The sequence below is a fragment of the Nothobranchius furzeri genome, chromosome 3 (genome assembly GCF_043380555.1).
Source record: "Nothobranchius furzeri strain GRZ-AD chromosome 3, NfurGRZ-RIMD1, whole genome shotgun sequence".
NCBI lineage: Eukaryota > Metazoa > Chordata > Actinopteri > Cyprinodontiformes > Nothobranchiidae > Nothobranchius > Nothobranchius furzeri.
Window position 1 is genome coordinate 63,449,123 of NC_091743.1, and position 16,256 is coordinate 63,465,378.

General features: G+C 40.0%; 1 protein-coding gene across 2 annotated transcripts in view; it reads left to right on the forward strand.

The window, feature by feature from the left end:
* Positions 1 to 15,831, forward strand: part of pparg (peroxisome proliferator-activated receptor gamma) — a 44,548-nt gene extending 28,717 nt beyond the window's left edge. For both annotated transcript variants that reach the window (XM_015959069.3, XM_015959068.3), the window contains exons 4-9: positions 1,408 to 1,546; positions 6,161 to 6,360; positions 9,889 to 10,006; positions 10,623 to 10,810; positions 10,959 to 11,202; positions 14,593 to 15,831. In XM_015959069.3, the coding sequence (XP_015814555.3) occupies positions 1,408 to 1,546; positions 6,161 to 6,360; positions 9,889 to 10,006; positions 10,623 to 10,810; positions 10,959 to 11,202; positions 14,593 to 14,840 (1,137 nt within the window). In that variant the 3' untranslated portion in view covers positions 14,841 to 15,831. The remainder of the gene's footprint in view (positions 1 to 1,407; positions 1,547 to 6,160; positions 6,361 to 9,888; positions 10,007 to 10,622; positions 10,811 to 10,958; positions 11,203 to 14,592) is intronic.
* The last annotated feature ends 425 nt before the right edge of the window (positions 15,832 to 16,256 follow it).

The following is a 16,256-nucleotide window of genomic DNA, read 5'->3' on the forward strand; positions in this document are numbered from 1 at the left end:
AAGAGGGAGAAGCCACTGGGATCTAGATTGGAAATCAAGCAGGGAAGTAATTACTTCAGCTCAGGCAACATAACCATAGAACGATTTAATGTGCAAGCTAATATTGCTAGCCTGGATCTGATGTCACTTCCTGTTCAGCTGCTCCAAATTGAGAACGCGCAGAGGGGGTGGGACAGGCAGAGGAGGGGGTTGATGGATGCAACCAGATCCAATCACTGGACGTTCACAGTGATTGGAGGATGTTTTTCCAGGATTGTACGATTCAGATGCATCTATAACTTTTCTTTCTTTTGACCAAACATTAAAATTTATTGGCTGCCATTGGTATGTGAATAGCATTAAGCAACATTGCATAAAATGTACCAGCAAAAAATTCCCTACCTACTGACTTTACCTGTGCATTGTTGTGATGTTGCGTTTGTCGCCTAGTAGAACACAGCCATCACCTATAGCCTGGACTCAACTAGAGTACAGAGAAGTGTTGTTTTCTGTCCCTCAGTCATGCTGTACCTATCTGTACTGAATGAAACTAAAGGTACGGTAGTTATTGTTCTCTGTCGGTCTCAGGGGAGACTCGCCAGAAGAGGGGGGTCAGCCAAGCAGGCAATCCCTTAATTGTTTCAAAACAGAAAACATTCTTTTTTGAGGCGGAGCCCTGACCCCCTTTAACTTCCTCCTTCTGTAAATAACCTACGATTAAAAAAAAGAAGCATCTGGATCTCAGTGGCGTGGATGATAAACACTCAAACATTCTTCAGATGGGGATTTTTCAGCTTACACAAAATGAATTTAGTAAATCTTGCAGCACCCAGACTCTTTTTGTTTTTGTGCCTGTCATACGCTGTTATTCCTCTATTAGATTACTTACTAAACAGAAAACCCCTCAGTGAGGAACACGTGTTTGACAGGGTGTGTGTGTGGGGGGGGGGGGGGGGGGGACCACGGCTGGACATTTTATAGCTGTGATAAATTGAAGTCTTATGGCTTCTTTGGTCCTAAGGTTGAATATATAAAAACACACCCTGAAACATAATCTGCTTTTAGATACACTTGTCAGAAATATGATCGATTCCCTCTCAGATTAATTATTAATAGCGAGGAGCCAAAACCTTAGAGACTCTTAGGGTTTGTGGGAGTAAATGAGCGATAGTTCTTGACATCTTGTTCTTGCAGTGGCCTTTCTTTAACCTTGACAGTGTCACCTACAGCATGATTTTAATGCAATCCAAATGGTGTCCATAACTAGTGTCTTCATCGTATTTCCCCCTCTTTTCAAAGGAGAAGCTGTCTTGCACTGTGGTCATATAAGTGGTCCAGCATTATCACAGTAAATCAGTAATAAAAGAACACAACCAAAGATTGCAGTGACTGTTTCCGTTAATAACTGTTTCTGTTTTCGTCTCACAGGGTTTCTTCAGACGCACTATCAGGCTAAAGTTAGTCTACGATCACTGTGACCTTCACTGTCGCATTCACAAGAAGTCCCGCAACAAATGCCAATACTGTCGTTTCCAGAAGTGCCTCAATGTGGGCATGTCGCACAATGGTAAGAGAGTGATGTCCAAAAGTCATCTCACTACACAGAGGCTCAATCTCTGCAAAGGACTGCATGTGTAAGGAGGTCTTTGCAACTTCATCTGATTTGCTAAATCCTTGCAAAGGGACATTTTTGGGCTTGGTTTATGCTGCCAGTCAGACAGCATTTCCCTGCACTGGTGCAAATTATCAAATTTAAGGCAAGCATTTTAAGAAAAACCCTTCTTTTGTCTGTGTAAGGACATTCCTGCTGTAGCAAAATGCGTCTGCACTTTTGTCACATAATTTAGCATAAAATATTTGGCTCCTGAGAACTGATGGATGCGTCAACTGATTTAGATACAACACATTTTTGGTCAATGTGGTGCGGTAGCAGTTAAAACCAACACATTTGCAGTGGCCTTTACTATAAATGAATTCCTTGTGCTTCTCTTTTAAGAAGTAGAAATTAGCCAGAGCAGAGGGGGTTCGAAAACAGCAAGATTTGGAGTCATACTTGTTGTTATTTCCTGATATTTGGATATCTCGACTATGATTGGCCAACATCATTGCAAACAAATAGTTTTTAATTTTAGCCACAATTTAGTCATCCAATCTTTTTTTAACAGTCTTTTATTTTAGTCTTATTTAGTCGACTAAAAGATATGTATATTTCATCTGATAATAATTTTCTACTTCTTGAAACTGGAAAGCAATACGAAAAATTCACATTTCCCACTTTGAATCAAAAAACTCTAAATTTATAATTGTTTTAATAACAATAATCATTGGAAAATACTAAATGCACACTGACCATTTGAAATTGTGCCTCAATATTAATAACATAGTAAACAAATCTGTATAATGTACAGGTATTATCTGTAAAAATGACAGGAAATGACATCATACCATCAAAACATGAAAAGCTACTACTCCAATAATTCAAGGAAATAATCTAAAGGTAAGAATTGTTTTCAGGTGTTTGTACTTGAATTTTACCTACACTAATTTACTTAAGGTGGTTATATAAGTTTCCTCACAAAAGCGCCGCTACAACACCAAACACTGATAGTAGCAGCAGTAGCAGCACCACTAAATGGAAATCAATAGAACAACTTGATGTGTGACTCCGTGAGTTGGGTTCGGCTGCTGAAACCCACTCCTCCTGTTCTCACCTGCCCCTGAGAATGTTTCGACTAGCAGAAGCTAACCATTAACATTAGCACCTGCACCACACGGCAGAACTCCTTCATGTCTGTGTTATTTGTGGAGATAAAACATTAAGAGCAAATATAGTCAGTGGTAGAGTCACATCGCTTTTAGCCCCAGAAATAAGACTCCAGATCCTGCCGTCTGAAACTCAACTCTGGTGCGACTCACTTCTAGTTCCTGATGATGGTGCACCAGGGCTTTTCATCACAAGACTACGACTTACAAGGCATTCATTCCCACTAGAGACCACAGCAAATGTACTGATTACCTAATTCGCTGCCAGTCGTTTCCTGATCAGTAAAGCCCTTCGCTGCCAGCGTTTCTCACCGTTTTTACTGTTTTTTAAGAGTCACAAAACGTTGCGCCCTAGGATGATGTCGACGCCAAAACAACCAAAACAAAGCGGAGACTCACCTCTTATGTCGGGAAGAATCTGCGCGTTTTGAGCTTTATCCGCTCTTTGTCCGTTCTTTCATAATCCGTTGTTGAACAGAAGCTTTTCCGGTTCGCGCCTCACTTTTTTTAAAGCAGCGGCCCAAAACGATCTAACACATGGATTTTCTGCTTCCTGATCACGTGACGTGTGACGTATGCGGATGAAGATCGGCTTTAGAGCTGAGGTATTTGTTCTCACTGTGCGGGGGCTCGTTCCGATGCCCACACAGTTAAAAAAAATGCAAATGACGGCTTTAGTCGTCATTGGCAGTGAATGAGTTAAACAAGTGTTCTAGACCTTTAAATGATTGTTTCATCATTTTCTTTCTTTTCTCTGGTTTTCTCAAGCTATTTAGTCTATTAACTGCTTCCTGTTTGCTACTATGAGCAAATATGGTCTTTTAAAACTTGAATCAAATATACTGCTGCAGTAGTTTCTCAGTTATGCAAAGGCAAGCTGACTGTTAAATTTCATTTTTTTTCTACCAGAAGCATAACAGTTAGAAGAAAGCAGCTTGTTCATCAGAATCTTCTCGTTAAGACTCTTCAGAAGCTACCCTCCAATGCATTGACCTTATGGGTGGAGTTGGTGAACAAAATATTTACATTTAGATTTATGAGCAAAAGTGCTGCACATTAATGTTACAATCTACTATAATTGGTTTGTTTATCTGTGTGTGTGTGTGTGTGTGTGTGTGTGTGTGTGTGTGTGTGTGTGTGTGTGTGTGTGTGTGTGTGTGTGTGTGTGTGTGTGTGTGTGTGTGTGTGTGTGTGTGTGTGTGTGTGTGTGTGTGTGTGTGTGTGTGTGTGTGTGTGACTCAGCCCACGTTCACTCCTATCTCGCTGCTTCATGAGTTTACAGCCGAGGCTTTGAAAATGTGCCCAGTGTGGGTTTTTAATTTACCAATGATTGACATCTCAGAGCACTCCGAGTTTAACCGATTTCTCCAAACATGCTGTGTCACTACTGCAGGCTTGTTGCTCAATAAGTGGTAGGCCCACTTTTTTTGTTTGGATTAATTTGCACAAGGTGTGCTTTCATCGAATACACAAGAGTTACACAACCACGTAAAGCTGCAGTAAAAGCAGGTTTGAATGGAAGTGGGGGATAATTAATGATTTCCACCTTTTAAGAAACGGTTAGACGTCACTGAATGGCACGAAATCTTTCCTAATTCTCACCAGACTCTGTGCAAATTCAACTTTCAGTGTAAACTTAGCCAAAACTACATTTAAAGTAGTGAAGTTAAATTAACAGCCTGAAAGACTATAATGTTGTGAGTGCCACAAAAATATACTTCAAACAAACTACGCTTCTAAACTCGATGCTCTGAATATTTCTAGACAAAAAGAGCACACGCTTTTTGCAAATGAAATCAAACCCGCCCTCTTTGTTCAGTATTGTTAAATGTTTGGTGTTAAATTACCTGCAGCAACAGAAGGGAAGGGGAAAAACTGTAGATAGGGATCATTTTTCAGTGAGTCGTGTAAATTAAATCACAAAGCTATCATCACGGTAAGGGAACTAATACACAACTGCTAAAAATGTTACAGGACCATTTATCTTAAGTTATTACCTCTGCATCTGTCTTCGTGAGGCTCGGTTAAAAGCTGTCTAAGAATTCCCTTCATGTCTCTGTTCTGGGTTCAGCCTTTAAACGCTCGGAAATCTGGTTTCACATCATGAAAAAAACTGCTTTAGCCTGTTTGTGATGCAGTTAGATATTAGGAACTGTTCAGGGAGTTTAACATACAGTGTCATTCAGCTGGAATAAAAATTTCTGTGCTTCAGTAATATTTGTTAGGTCCAGATAGAAGGTCATCATGTGGACGTTAGCCGTTCTATCTAATTCATAGATCGCCGTCTAAATATTTTAGCTCTTAGGAAACTGAGCCACTGCACAAGCAGCTGAAAGGCTCCAAAAGAGAAGCATTATGCAGCTACTTAAAACAGACGTCAGTTTACAATGGTAAAGGTAAAATAGGAAGGTTGTGGATTTAGGAGTTAAAGCAGAAATCTGGAGTTTTCCCCTTTCAGGATTTAATAATTAAGTTTTAGAAATCCATAAAAGTGATATTCTTACTTTGTACGCTGATATAATGTAGACAGTAAGTCATTTTTTTAGTTTGCTAAGTCTAAACACCCCCCCCCCCCACCACCACCACCCCACCACCCCCACAAACACACACACACACACACACACACACAGAGCCCCATGCAGTTTGAATTGAGCGCCGCTCATCTTTAGCCAATAGCATCACAAATCCACTTTTGTCACCAAGCATGCTTGAGTGTTTGAGGACGTATAGACAATGCAGAGTTGGCGGCATTTCTTTTGGACAAGTAAGTATTTAAAATATATGTGAATAAGCTGGATAACATGAAAACAGGGAGTTAAACATACAGTATCATTCAGCTGGAATAAAAATTGCAAACAGTGTTAGACTCAGGCTGAAATGTTTCATCTAACACCGTTGTGGTGGGGAATAAAAAGTTTAAAGTTCCAAAGACAAAAGGCCATTGATTCATTTACTGCTTTTGTTATGCAACTCTTTACCAGCGTAGAAATAAACATTCTTCTATTTTCACCAAAGAAAAAAGGTTCAATTTAAAGCTTTGCCAAAGCTTTTTTTAAATTACTTTTTTTTCATATCTCCAGAGTTAAATGTAATTGCAATGTAAAACGATGTTTTATCTGTGGGCCGGCTAGAGATGCGTGTTCACGACTAAGTGTTGTTGCTTCTAACCAAAATCACGGAAGTATCTGTGAGGGGCTAAAGGTGCAATACGTTTTTCTGCCTCGGTGCCCTCTGACAAAAATCTTCGGATTTCTGCTTTAATGTAAACAATAAAGTTATAAACAAATTGTCTATAGCTCAGTTTGAAACACCACAACGGTGTTAGATGAAACATTTCAGCCTGAGTCTAACACTGTTTATTTGTGTATTTTTTGTTTTTCCGTGGTGCTCTAATGTACATTTCTGTTTCCTTTCCCAGCCATTCGTTTTGGCCGCATGCCCCAGGCGGAGAAGGACAAACTGCTGGCCGAGTTCTCATCCGACATGGAGCATTTGCACCCGGAGGCAGCGGATCTGAGGGCTCTGGCCCGCCATCTCTATGAAGCCTATCTAAAACATTTCCCCCTCACCAAGGCCAAGGCCAGAGCCATCCTCTCTGGGAAGACTGGAGAAAAAGTGGTAAGAAGATCTGCCCAAGTTCCACTTAAATAATGTTGATTTCTGGGAAAATTTGGCATAGGAATACAGAAAGCAGGGATTAGTCAGCGATTCAGCTGAAAGCTGTTGTTGTGTCCCCACCAGTTAAGCCTGTGTTTGAAATCAGTTATCTTGTGTTTAATCTACATTTATGGCACATTCCTCCTCTGATCTGGGTGACTGAATCAGTCTTGCTCTCTTTTAAAATGGCCATTCTTTAGTAGATTACAAGAAATCTAATAAAATACTTTTTTTACCAATAAAAAAAATTCCAAATTTTTAAAGGGTGCAGTTGGCATAAATTCTTTTAGTGTTTTGTCCTGATGGATTTGTACAAATGAGGTCTTTCTACAGTATTGTCACTACTTCAAGAGAAAAAAGTGGATCAACCGGTTTGTGCAAGACTTGGCTGTTAAAAAGTTTCTCAAATTACAGAGGCTGAGCAGTGAAAACACCAGGATGTGGCTTCCCTTCTGAAGTGGATTTAATGCTTCTGCTCAAAATATCACTAATTTATTAAGATGTTGGGAAAAATGTAAATCCAGAGGATGAAAAATGCATTGGCAGGATGGGAACTAATCAACTTCTGTGCTTTTCTTCTTGGCGATTTGATATATTTGGTAACAAATCAGCTCTTTGGCCTTCTCTTTCTGATCAGCTTAAGAAGTTTAGGTGTCTTTTTTTTTTGTTAGCCTCAAGGGCAACCTGCTGTTGCTTTGGACAAAAGCATCTGCTAAATACATAAACACAAGCGTTTTTTTAGTAGTCCATCACTTTCAGTGGAGAAGAAAGATACCAGGGAACTATTGACTTTTGAGAAGTAAAAATAGTATAAATGCACTTTTGCCTCACAGGAAGAAGGTTGTTGGTTCAAATCCCAGCTGCAGCCATCATGTGCAGAGTTAGCATCTTCTCCTCATGCATGAGTTTTCACTGTGGGCTCTGGCTTTCTCCCACAGGCCAAAGACACATTCCAGGTTATTTGGAGACGAGTGAGTGAGTGAGTGAGTGAGTGAGTGAGTGAGTGAGTGAGTGAGCAAGCAAGCCTAATTGATTTGCTCCAGGTTTTTCATCCGATCATTTAAAGCAACAATAGCCTTTATTATGTTTGTTGCATGTTAGACCACATCCGCGTACGTATCGGGGTGGACAGGCAGGGAGAAAAGACACATAAAACACAAACAGGGAAAGAGAGGGGGGTGGATGGATAACAGTCCACAAAGAAATAGACAGGCAGGACAAAACTGTGGGGTCGTTATAAATACATTTAAAAATTGATAAGAATAAATGGAATAAGAACTAGTAAATTGTATTGTCCATATTTGTAGTCACATGCACTTCTGTGTGTGTGTGTGTGTGTGTGTGTGTGTGTGTGTGTGTGTGTGTGTGTGTGTGTGCGCGCGCGCGCGCGCCCGCGCACAAGTGCTTATAGCGATATTAAGGCCCTCTGTCAGTCTGGAGGTCAAGGCCCCTCCTGATCTCTCTGGTCTGTGTGTTTTGACTGCTCGCAGCAGCGACAGCAACCAAATGGCCCAGAATCAGTTCTTTGTTTGAGGTACTCCTTGGGTATTTACTAAATCACAGTGTACCTCCTAAAATAAATCAGGAGTAAATGATTCAAGCTTCGGTAGAATATTTACATTTTTTATAACAAGCAAGGCCTTGGTATGAGTTGATGTTTAAAATATTTAACTCTACAAAGAGGAGATGGCTGTTCTTCTCATTCCAGAAATCAGCTAAATTAATCTTTAAAAGTAGATGGTTGCAAGGTTATTTTGGTAATAGATAAACAAAATGCAGGTATTTTGTTACACAAATTGTGCAAATGGATAACAACAATCCCTTCCTGCTTTAAGACCATTGCATTATTATAATTTTTTTTGAGAAAAATAAGTCCAAATCACAATGCAAAATATCATTGTCCAAAGACAAAACAAAACAATAAAAAGCGTTTTGCTTATCATACTGTGTCATGTCAGGCAAACATTGTATATAAGTTTTGTACATAAATGAGTGTTTTCTTTATAAAATCATCAGTTTTTTTACATGCAGCGTTTTGTTCAAAACATGTTGAGGATTTCTTTTCATTGACAGCATTTGGTCTTTGTTTCTTGCAGCAGTTTTCCACTCAACATGCAAGTAAAATCTGCATCAAATCCTTTGAAACATTTGGTGTGAATGAGTGTCCTGATTACAGCTGATACCATGAACCCATCATCTGCAGACCTAATTCTTTCATTATTGATTTGCAGCAAAAGAAACACTTACTTTGCCTGCAGGTTTTACAGCGTGTCCTGTCAAGGTTCAGCATGTTCCGTCACTCATTTTTCAGATGTGAGAGCACATCTTGTGCAGTAATTCTCCTGAACATGTATGAAGAACAACAGCAACCATGTAATGGAGCATAATGCCAAAGTGTCTGTAATCATTCTCCTAAATAAGCTAGATTTGGTTCATGAAAAATGTAGATGGACCTGCAAACAACCACAAAGTCCACAAAATTTTAGATTTTTAAGGAAGAACAAAGAAGAATGGGGGAGGACACATTTTTTAACAATTATTTCTACTATATTGGGCTGCATGGTGGCGCAGTGGTTAGCACTGTTGCCTCGCAGCACGACGGTCGCAGGTTCAAAACTCCCCTTTCTGCGTGGAGTTGCGTGTTCTCCCCATGCATGCGTGGGTTTCCTCCGGGTACTCCGGTTTCCCCCACAGATCACAACATGCCCTATAGATTATAAAAATTGTACGTCGCTTTGGATAAAAGCATCTGCAAAATGAATAAACATAAACATATAATCCGTCACTCTGAATTTTTCATGCAGGCTGAACATAAAAAACAGTCTCCTGCACCTGTCTCATGCATTACCATTAATGTAGAGAATAGACGTTAAAATTCTAGGATTTGAAAATCCTGACAGATCTACGTCACACTTAACAATCATGGACTCACCCATTGACTCGCGACAGGGGAAGGCTGTTGTTGGTTTAGCGTCTAGGAAACCGCAGAGAACATCTTGGCTAGTAGAAGCTAACTGTTAGCATTAGCAACTCCACCACACATCAGAACTTCTGCAGTTATTTGTGGAGATAAATCATAAATGTTGCAGAGCAAACTGAGTCAGTGGTAGAGTCGTGTTGCTGTTAGGCACAGGCGCCACCGGTTCCTCCGACCACCACCAGCAGGCAAGGTGGGTTAAGTGTCTTGCCCAAGGACTCAACAGCAGAATTCTCTGTCAGGAGCCGGGATCGAATCTGCAACCTTCCGATTACTGGACAACCCGCTCAACCTGTTGAGCTGCTGCTGCCCCAGACCATAGGGCGCAGTGCGAGTATTGGGATTGGGCCTTCTAGTTCCTGGAAATGGTGCAGGGGCATTCATTCCTACTAGAGACCACTGCAAATGTATTGATTAAACAAGTTTAAAAAATATATTTTCTTGTCTTTTTGTTACTTTTTAAAAGTTATTTTTGCTCACATCTGCCTAATTGCAAAACTCCTTTCTTGCAGCCTTTTGTCATTCATGACATGAAGTCTTTAATGGAAGGAGAGCAGTTTATTAACTGTAGGCAGGTACCGGTCCCGGATCACCAACAGCAGATCTCTCCCGTTACAGCTGGACTTGGAGGTCAGTGGTCCTAAAATAACACAATTAGACTTTTATTTTTATTGTTTTGCTTGTTTCAAGCAGTTTTGATGCACCAGAAATGGTGCACAAGACATTAGTTTCAATGCACATTTTGTTTTTAGATGCAACAGAAAACACATTTCTGTTTTCTCCTAAACCTTCCCTAATTTTAATCATTCCCTGCTTTCAAGGAGCCTGCTTTTCTTCACCTAAAGACACTTCTAATTTCATCCACATTTGACAGAAACAAAGTGATAAAACACCCAATAATTCTTAAACATCTTCTAAAAGCTTGATGAAATATTGCTCAGCAGCATGCTAAAATATTAGCTCTTTGGAGGCAAAATCTAAAGAAATCATGGAATGATGATCCATAAATGCCAGATTATAAAAGATATCTACCTGGGGTCTGATTGCAAAGTGGTGTGGATTGATTTATGGCCAAAGGATTGGAAACTATACAAATTGAACAGTTATGAGTATACACCCTGTAAACAGCATTTCTGATTTTATGCATTAATTACAATCCTAAAACCACAGAGGTGTTTGCATCTTTCATCTGGTTTTATCTGTTGTTTTCTTTTTCATTTTAAACTCATCTTTCCTATATTTTCAGGATACCCAGAAGCCTACTTGGGAACAGACTGTGGAGCTTTGGGAACAAACCTGAGTGCACAAACGCCAGACATGGTGGAGCTTCGTTTCTTCCACAGCTGTCAGTCACGCTCAGCAGAAGCAGTGAGAGAAGTGACAGAGTTTGCAAAGAGCATCCCAGGATTCATCGAACTGGATCTCAACGATCAGGTGAGAAAACCACCAGCTAATCACTTTCTGTCTCTGTTTTACATCCATGAGACACACAAGTTTGTAATTTGGTAAAAGTTTGGTTTCTAAACTACAAGTAATGTGTCTTGTTTAAGTTTTCTGTGATAAGTTAAATGTGCTTTTCCAGGTCACATTGCTGAAGTATGGAGTGATTGAAGTCCTGATCATCATGATGTCACCTCTGATGAATAAGGACGGCACCCTGATCTCCTACGGACAGATTTTCATGACGCGGGAGTTCCTCAAGAGTCTCAGGAAACCTTTCTGTCAAATGATGGAGCCTAAGTTTGAGTTCTCGGTTAAGTTTAACACGCTGGAGCTGGACGACAGCGACATGGCTCTGTTTCTGGCTGTCATAATCCTCAGCGGGGGTGAGTGGGTGTTTTTTATTTTGGTGGGAATGTTTCAGGAAAATATCGTCAGATATTCGATTAAACAGCCACCAGACTATAGAGAAAAAAGCATCAGTTTGCATTCAAAATTGCATTTGATTTCTGACTAAATGGCATCAGAAAAATAAGTCAGAGGAAATGGCTTTAGAAATAAATCTGTCACACAAAATTCTTTAACAGGCATTCCCTGATTTCTTTAACAAAGCAGATTTCCTTCTTAGCTGGGTGGGGTTTGTCAGTTTTTCTCCTTTCAGAAAACTAAAGAAGGACATAGTTACTGTTTACAATCAGTGAGTCTGTGCCGAGCTAACACTGCAATGATCCATAGATTTAATTAAACGTTCATTTAACACCAGCAGACAAAAACTCCAGAGTTGTTTAAAGAACTGAATGCAGTAATGGGAGTGACCCAGAAGTTATTTATTGTACCCCTAAGAAGCCACAGCATCTTTTTGTTTTACTCTAAGCAAGCTAAGGGCTAACGTTGAGCTAACAATGTAAATGTGTGTGAAGTGAATAATGAGTCAATCTTTGCATCTTACCTTCTGTAAAGAGTTGTTCAGAACTATAACAAGACGGCAAACTCCACTTCCCCTAATGCCGGAGGCATACTATCCTAATAAGTGTAGTAAGTGCTCCCTACCGTAAAACACCTAAGAGTGCTAACACCAGATGTGACAATGTAGTTATCTACTTATCCACTGACTATGACTCATCTTTGCTTGTCGCCTAGAATCTTCTGGCGCTGATGCGTAACTGAAACCCATGGAATGGCAGTGAAAAAGTAACTGTTTGGTTTTAAAAATGGACCGCAGTACACAAATTTGACCACAGGATGTCAGTCTTACTTCATTCTTACACATTGCAAGGTCAAGGTCACGTTAATTTCTAAAGCACACATGTTATTGCTTCCGCAACCCAAAGTGCTGTACAACACAGAAGATAAAATCGCAAGAAAATATAACTAAAAACCATAAAACCATAAAAATTAGCAAGTTAGGATAAAAACAGCATTACACCACACAATTATAAAAATCAATAAAAATGAGAAAGAATGACAATGACAAAATAAAATCATCCTACATAAAAGCCAGGTTGAATAAATGAGTTTTAAGCAAGGACTTAAAGACATCCAGACTTTGTGAGGTCCTGACCTGCAGAGGAAGACTGTTCCAGAGTGTAGGACCGGCCACAGAAAAAGCCCTATCTCCTCTCGTCTTTAGGCGAGCCTTTGGAACTGACAATAAAAACTGTGAGCCCGACCACAAATTCTTGGCAGGAGTGTAGGGTGACAATTAATCATCTATATAAGGAGGGGCCAGACCATAAAGTGATTTATAAACAAGTAGCAACAATTTAAACTGAATCCTGTAATGCACTGGCAGCCAGTGAAGGGAAGCTAGCACTGGAGGTGATCATGCTTCCTTGTACCTGTTAAAAGGCGGGCTGCTGCATTTTGAACCAGTTGCAAGCGGTTTAAGGAGGAATGCCCTAATCCATAGTACAGGGAATTGCAGTAATCTAGTCGACAGGAGACAAAGAGATGAATAACATCTTCAAAGACGGTTTCCGGCAAATAGCACTTAACCTTTGCAAGTTGCCTTAAGTGACAAAAACCAGACTGGACCATTGCACTTATCTGTCTGTCCAATTTAAACGAACCATCCATAGAAAAATCTGGTTTTTCACATAAGGCTTTACAAAATCCGAAAGGGAACCAAGTCCACTGCCAAAAACTTAAATCTCTGTCTTCAGGTCATTCAATTTCATAAAATTAATTGACATCCATTGCTTCAAATCAGCTAAGCAGGCCATTAAGGAAACTGCTGAATCCGGGATGAGTGGGAGATATTGCACCTTTCAGTTACATAAAATTTACATCACAGGCAAATATTTTAGGAGCTTGAATCACATTCTGCCATGGTCGCACGTTGATGACGTAATTGGACAACAACAAGAGCGCTTCTCTTTTCCTCTTAGGTGTGCAATACTTTACCACAGTCTATTGAGATGTGAATGGAACAAATTCAATAATTTATACAAAATTTTAAGAAAACGAAAACAACTGACAACAGCGCCACCTGCAGAGCGCATCTCCTGGGTCTGTTTTGTCTAACTAAATATTTCCTCTGAGTTTTATCAGACTTATAATGGGTTGTTGAATTAAACCTAATGCTCTTTTTTATGGTCTGATATAAGACAATATTGTCCTGAGACCTGAGGATGTGCTAAAATGCACACCGCTGTGAGGTCCTAAATCAGGCCAAGAAGGGTCGTAAAGTAACCCTGATTCTTTAGTACGTTTTTAATAAAAATGTGTGAGAAAACTCTATGAAATGTTTTGTTTTGTACTTGATAGCTGAGGCTTGACTAAAGTCTGGACTTGCTGTGTCCTTACAACAACAACAACAACAATAGAACAAACAAAGAAACCACCACCTGTGAAACTGCTAACACCATTTAATTTTGACACTGATGTTTCTGTACGGAGCTAAGCTAACCACTTCCTGCCCCTTTACAGGTTTAAATTGAAAAAAGCACATACAAAACCAACACTTATTAGGTATTTCATAGACTTTGTTACAAGTGAAATGTAAGCACCGATTCACGTAGCTTATCTTCAGTCCCATAAAAATATCTTTAAATGTATTTGTTTAACTTTACAAATGCTTTTGTTCTAGTAGAAAACATAACTGAGTGGATAGGCAGAGCTGTCTGCTCACGCTATCTATGAACAGCCTTGACCCATTTATCAATTTTACTAAGAGGTCAGCAATGTCATGGAGCAGAACTAGATGTCTGTTTCATAGGAGAACAATAAACATCTACGGTGAGAATCAATAACAGTTTAGTGGCGTGTTTGTGACAGAAAAGAACCAGGTGAGGTTTTGGGGATGACCACGAGGGGTTAGAAGTGACTCAGTTCCTGGTTCTGCATGTTTCTAATTAGTTTAGTGATTTTATAGTCAAAGGAAGAGTGCAGGTGGAGAAAGGTGTCAAACCTTTTGTGCTGTCTTTACCTGGATCACTTCGCTGTGACTTTCTTAGAAACTGACAAGGATGCTGTCTTTTATATGTGAGCAGAGCTTGTTTCGGTTATTGGTCGTTAGAGTCAACTTGTTTGATAAAAACATGACCTTGAACATGATGCAGATTAAAATTGAACATTTAGGTCAAATATTAACTCGTCCAACTGGGCTATATAGCTTGAAATAAAGATAAGCAGGCTTTTATAAAATGTAATAATACAGTTTGGCCAATATCAAAACATTAACATAATTACAGATACTTGATTACAGAAAATGAACTCCATCTTCCTTTCATATTTGTTGCTGATCCACCCCTTCCCTGTCTCTGTACCCCATCCAGACCGGCCTGGCCTGCTGAACGTGAAGCCTATCGAGCAGCTTCAGGAGACCGTGCTTCACTCGCTGGAGCTGCAACTGAAGCTGAACCACCCAGACTCTCTGCAGCTGTTCGCCAAGTTGCTCCAGAAGATGACTGACCTGCGACAAATAGTCACAGATCACGTTCACCTCATCGAGCTGCTGAAGAAGACTGAGGTGGACATGTTCCTACACCCCCTGCTGCAGGAGATCATGAAGGACTTGTATTAGAATTTAAATGAGAAGAGAGCAGAAGAAGGGCTGACTGTTGAGTTGTCGAATCAGTCACACGAGCGCTGGTTGGAAATGTGGCTGAGAAAGTAAAAAGCTAAAGAAGACGGGGAGCAATGGGAAAAGAAAAATCGCGGAAGGAGATAGAATCTGTGTTTTAGAGCTTTTCTGAACAGCCTGCATATGTGTAACTTGGTGGTGCACGGTTGTTTAGCAGAGCCTGGACTACTTGGCTGTCTTGTCAGTCTACATATAAAACTACCAGCAACCAGGAAGACCGCCGATGAATCACTGAGAGAGAAGGAACTTTCAGATGTCAAGCTCGGAGTAAAAATCACAAACGCTTCAACACAATTTGTGCCTTAAACAGAAATGCAGCAATGTGTTCATGTGCAGCTCATCATAATGACTCTTTCACAGCCAATCGTAGGTGGCAGCAGTGTGTGTGAACGTGCATCAATACCTCCATGAACACGCATGAACGCTCACATGCAAAAATATGTACCATTTCTCTGTTTTGGCATCGAGGTGAAGGTGCTATCTCATTTTAATCAGCTTCTTCCAAAAACAGAAACTTGTTCACTTGTGAGGAACTGTGAGAAAGTCTGAAGCTACCAAAAATCACGTAGTAATGATTCTATTCACTCTTATGCACAAGCTCAGCTGCACTCGTCATACTGCTCGTATGGTAAAACATTCAGCTTCCATTTTTTGTTTGAATGGATATTTTGCAACCTTAATATGTATATTATACATGTTGAATGTATGACGTGTATAATCACTTGTTTCCGTTTGTGTGGATTTGTCAGACAGAACTTGCCTTTGAGCTTCAGGTTTTCTTTTTTTCAGATTCAGCAAATTGGTCGAGCTCTAATTTTTACTGTGAAACGTTTTTACTGTTTGGGGGAGCACAAAGAGATGGGATCGATGCCACTGATGGGGTAAAAGAAGAAGAAATTAGCTGTAAATAAAATATTTTCTAACTTTTTTACTTGAAGTCTGCTTTTGTTTTTTCAGATGTTTCCAAAAATGCTTTACTTTGTAAGCATACCAGTCTCTCAAGCTCTTGGAAATCTAGTGTACAATCATGACATCAGCTGTCCTCCACCTCTATTACTAAACACTCTCACACACACACACACACACACACACACACACACCCTGCTGGTATGATTGCGACATCTGAACTCTGCTGAACCGTCCGGAAGACCAGAGCCTGTGGATTAGAAGTAAAGGAAAGGAAGTAGCCATTTCACTTTTGTAAAGGTTTTCTTGATCGTTTCTTTTTTTTAGGGTGTTCCTTCAGACACCTTAAACCTTTTTGGAGGGTTAAGTTACTAGAGGAGCTTACAGATGACATTGCGTGCAAACACGAGGTCAGAGTCACATTTAAAATCAGGACATTACACTTTAACC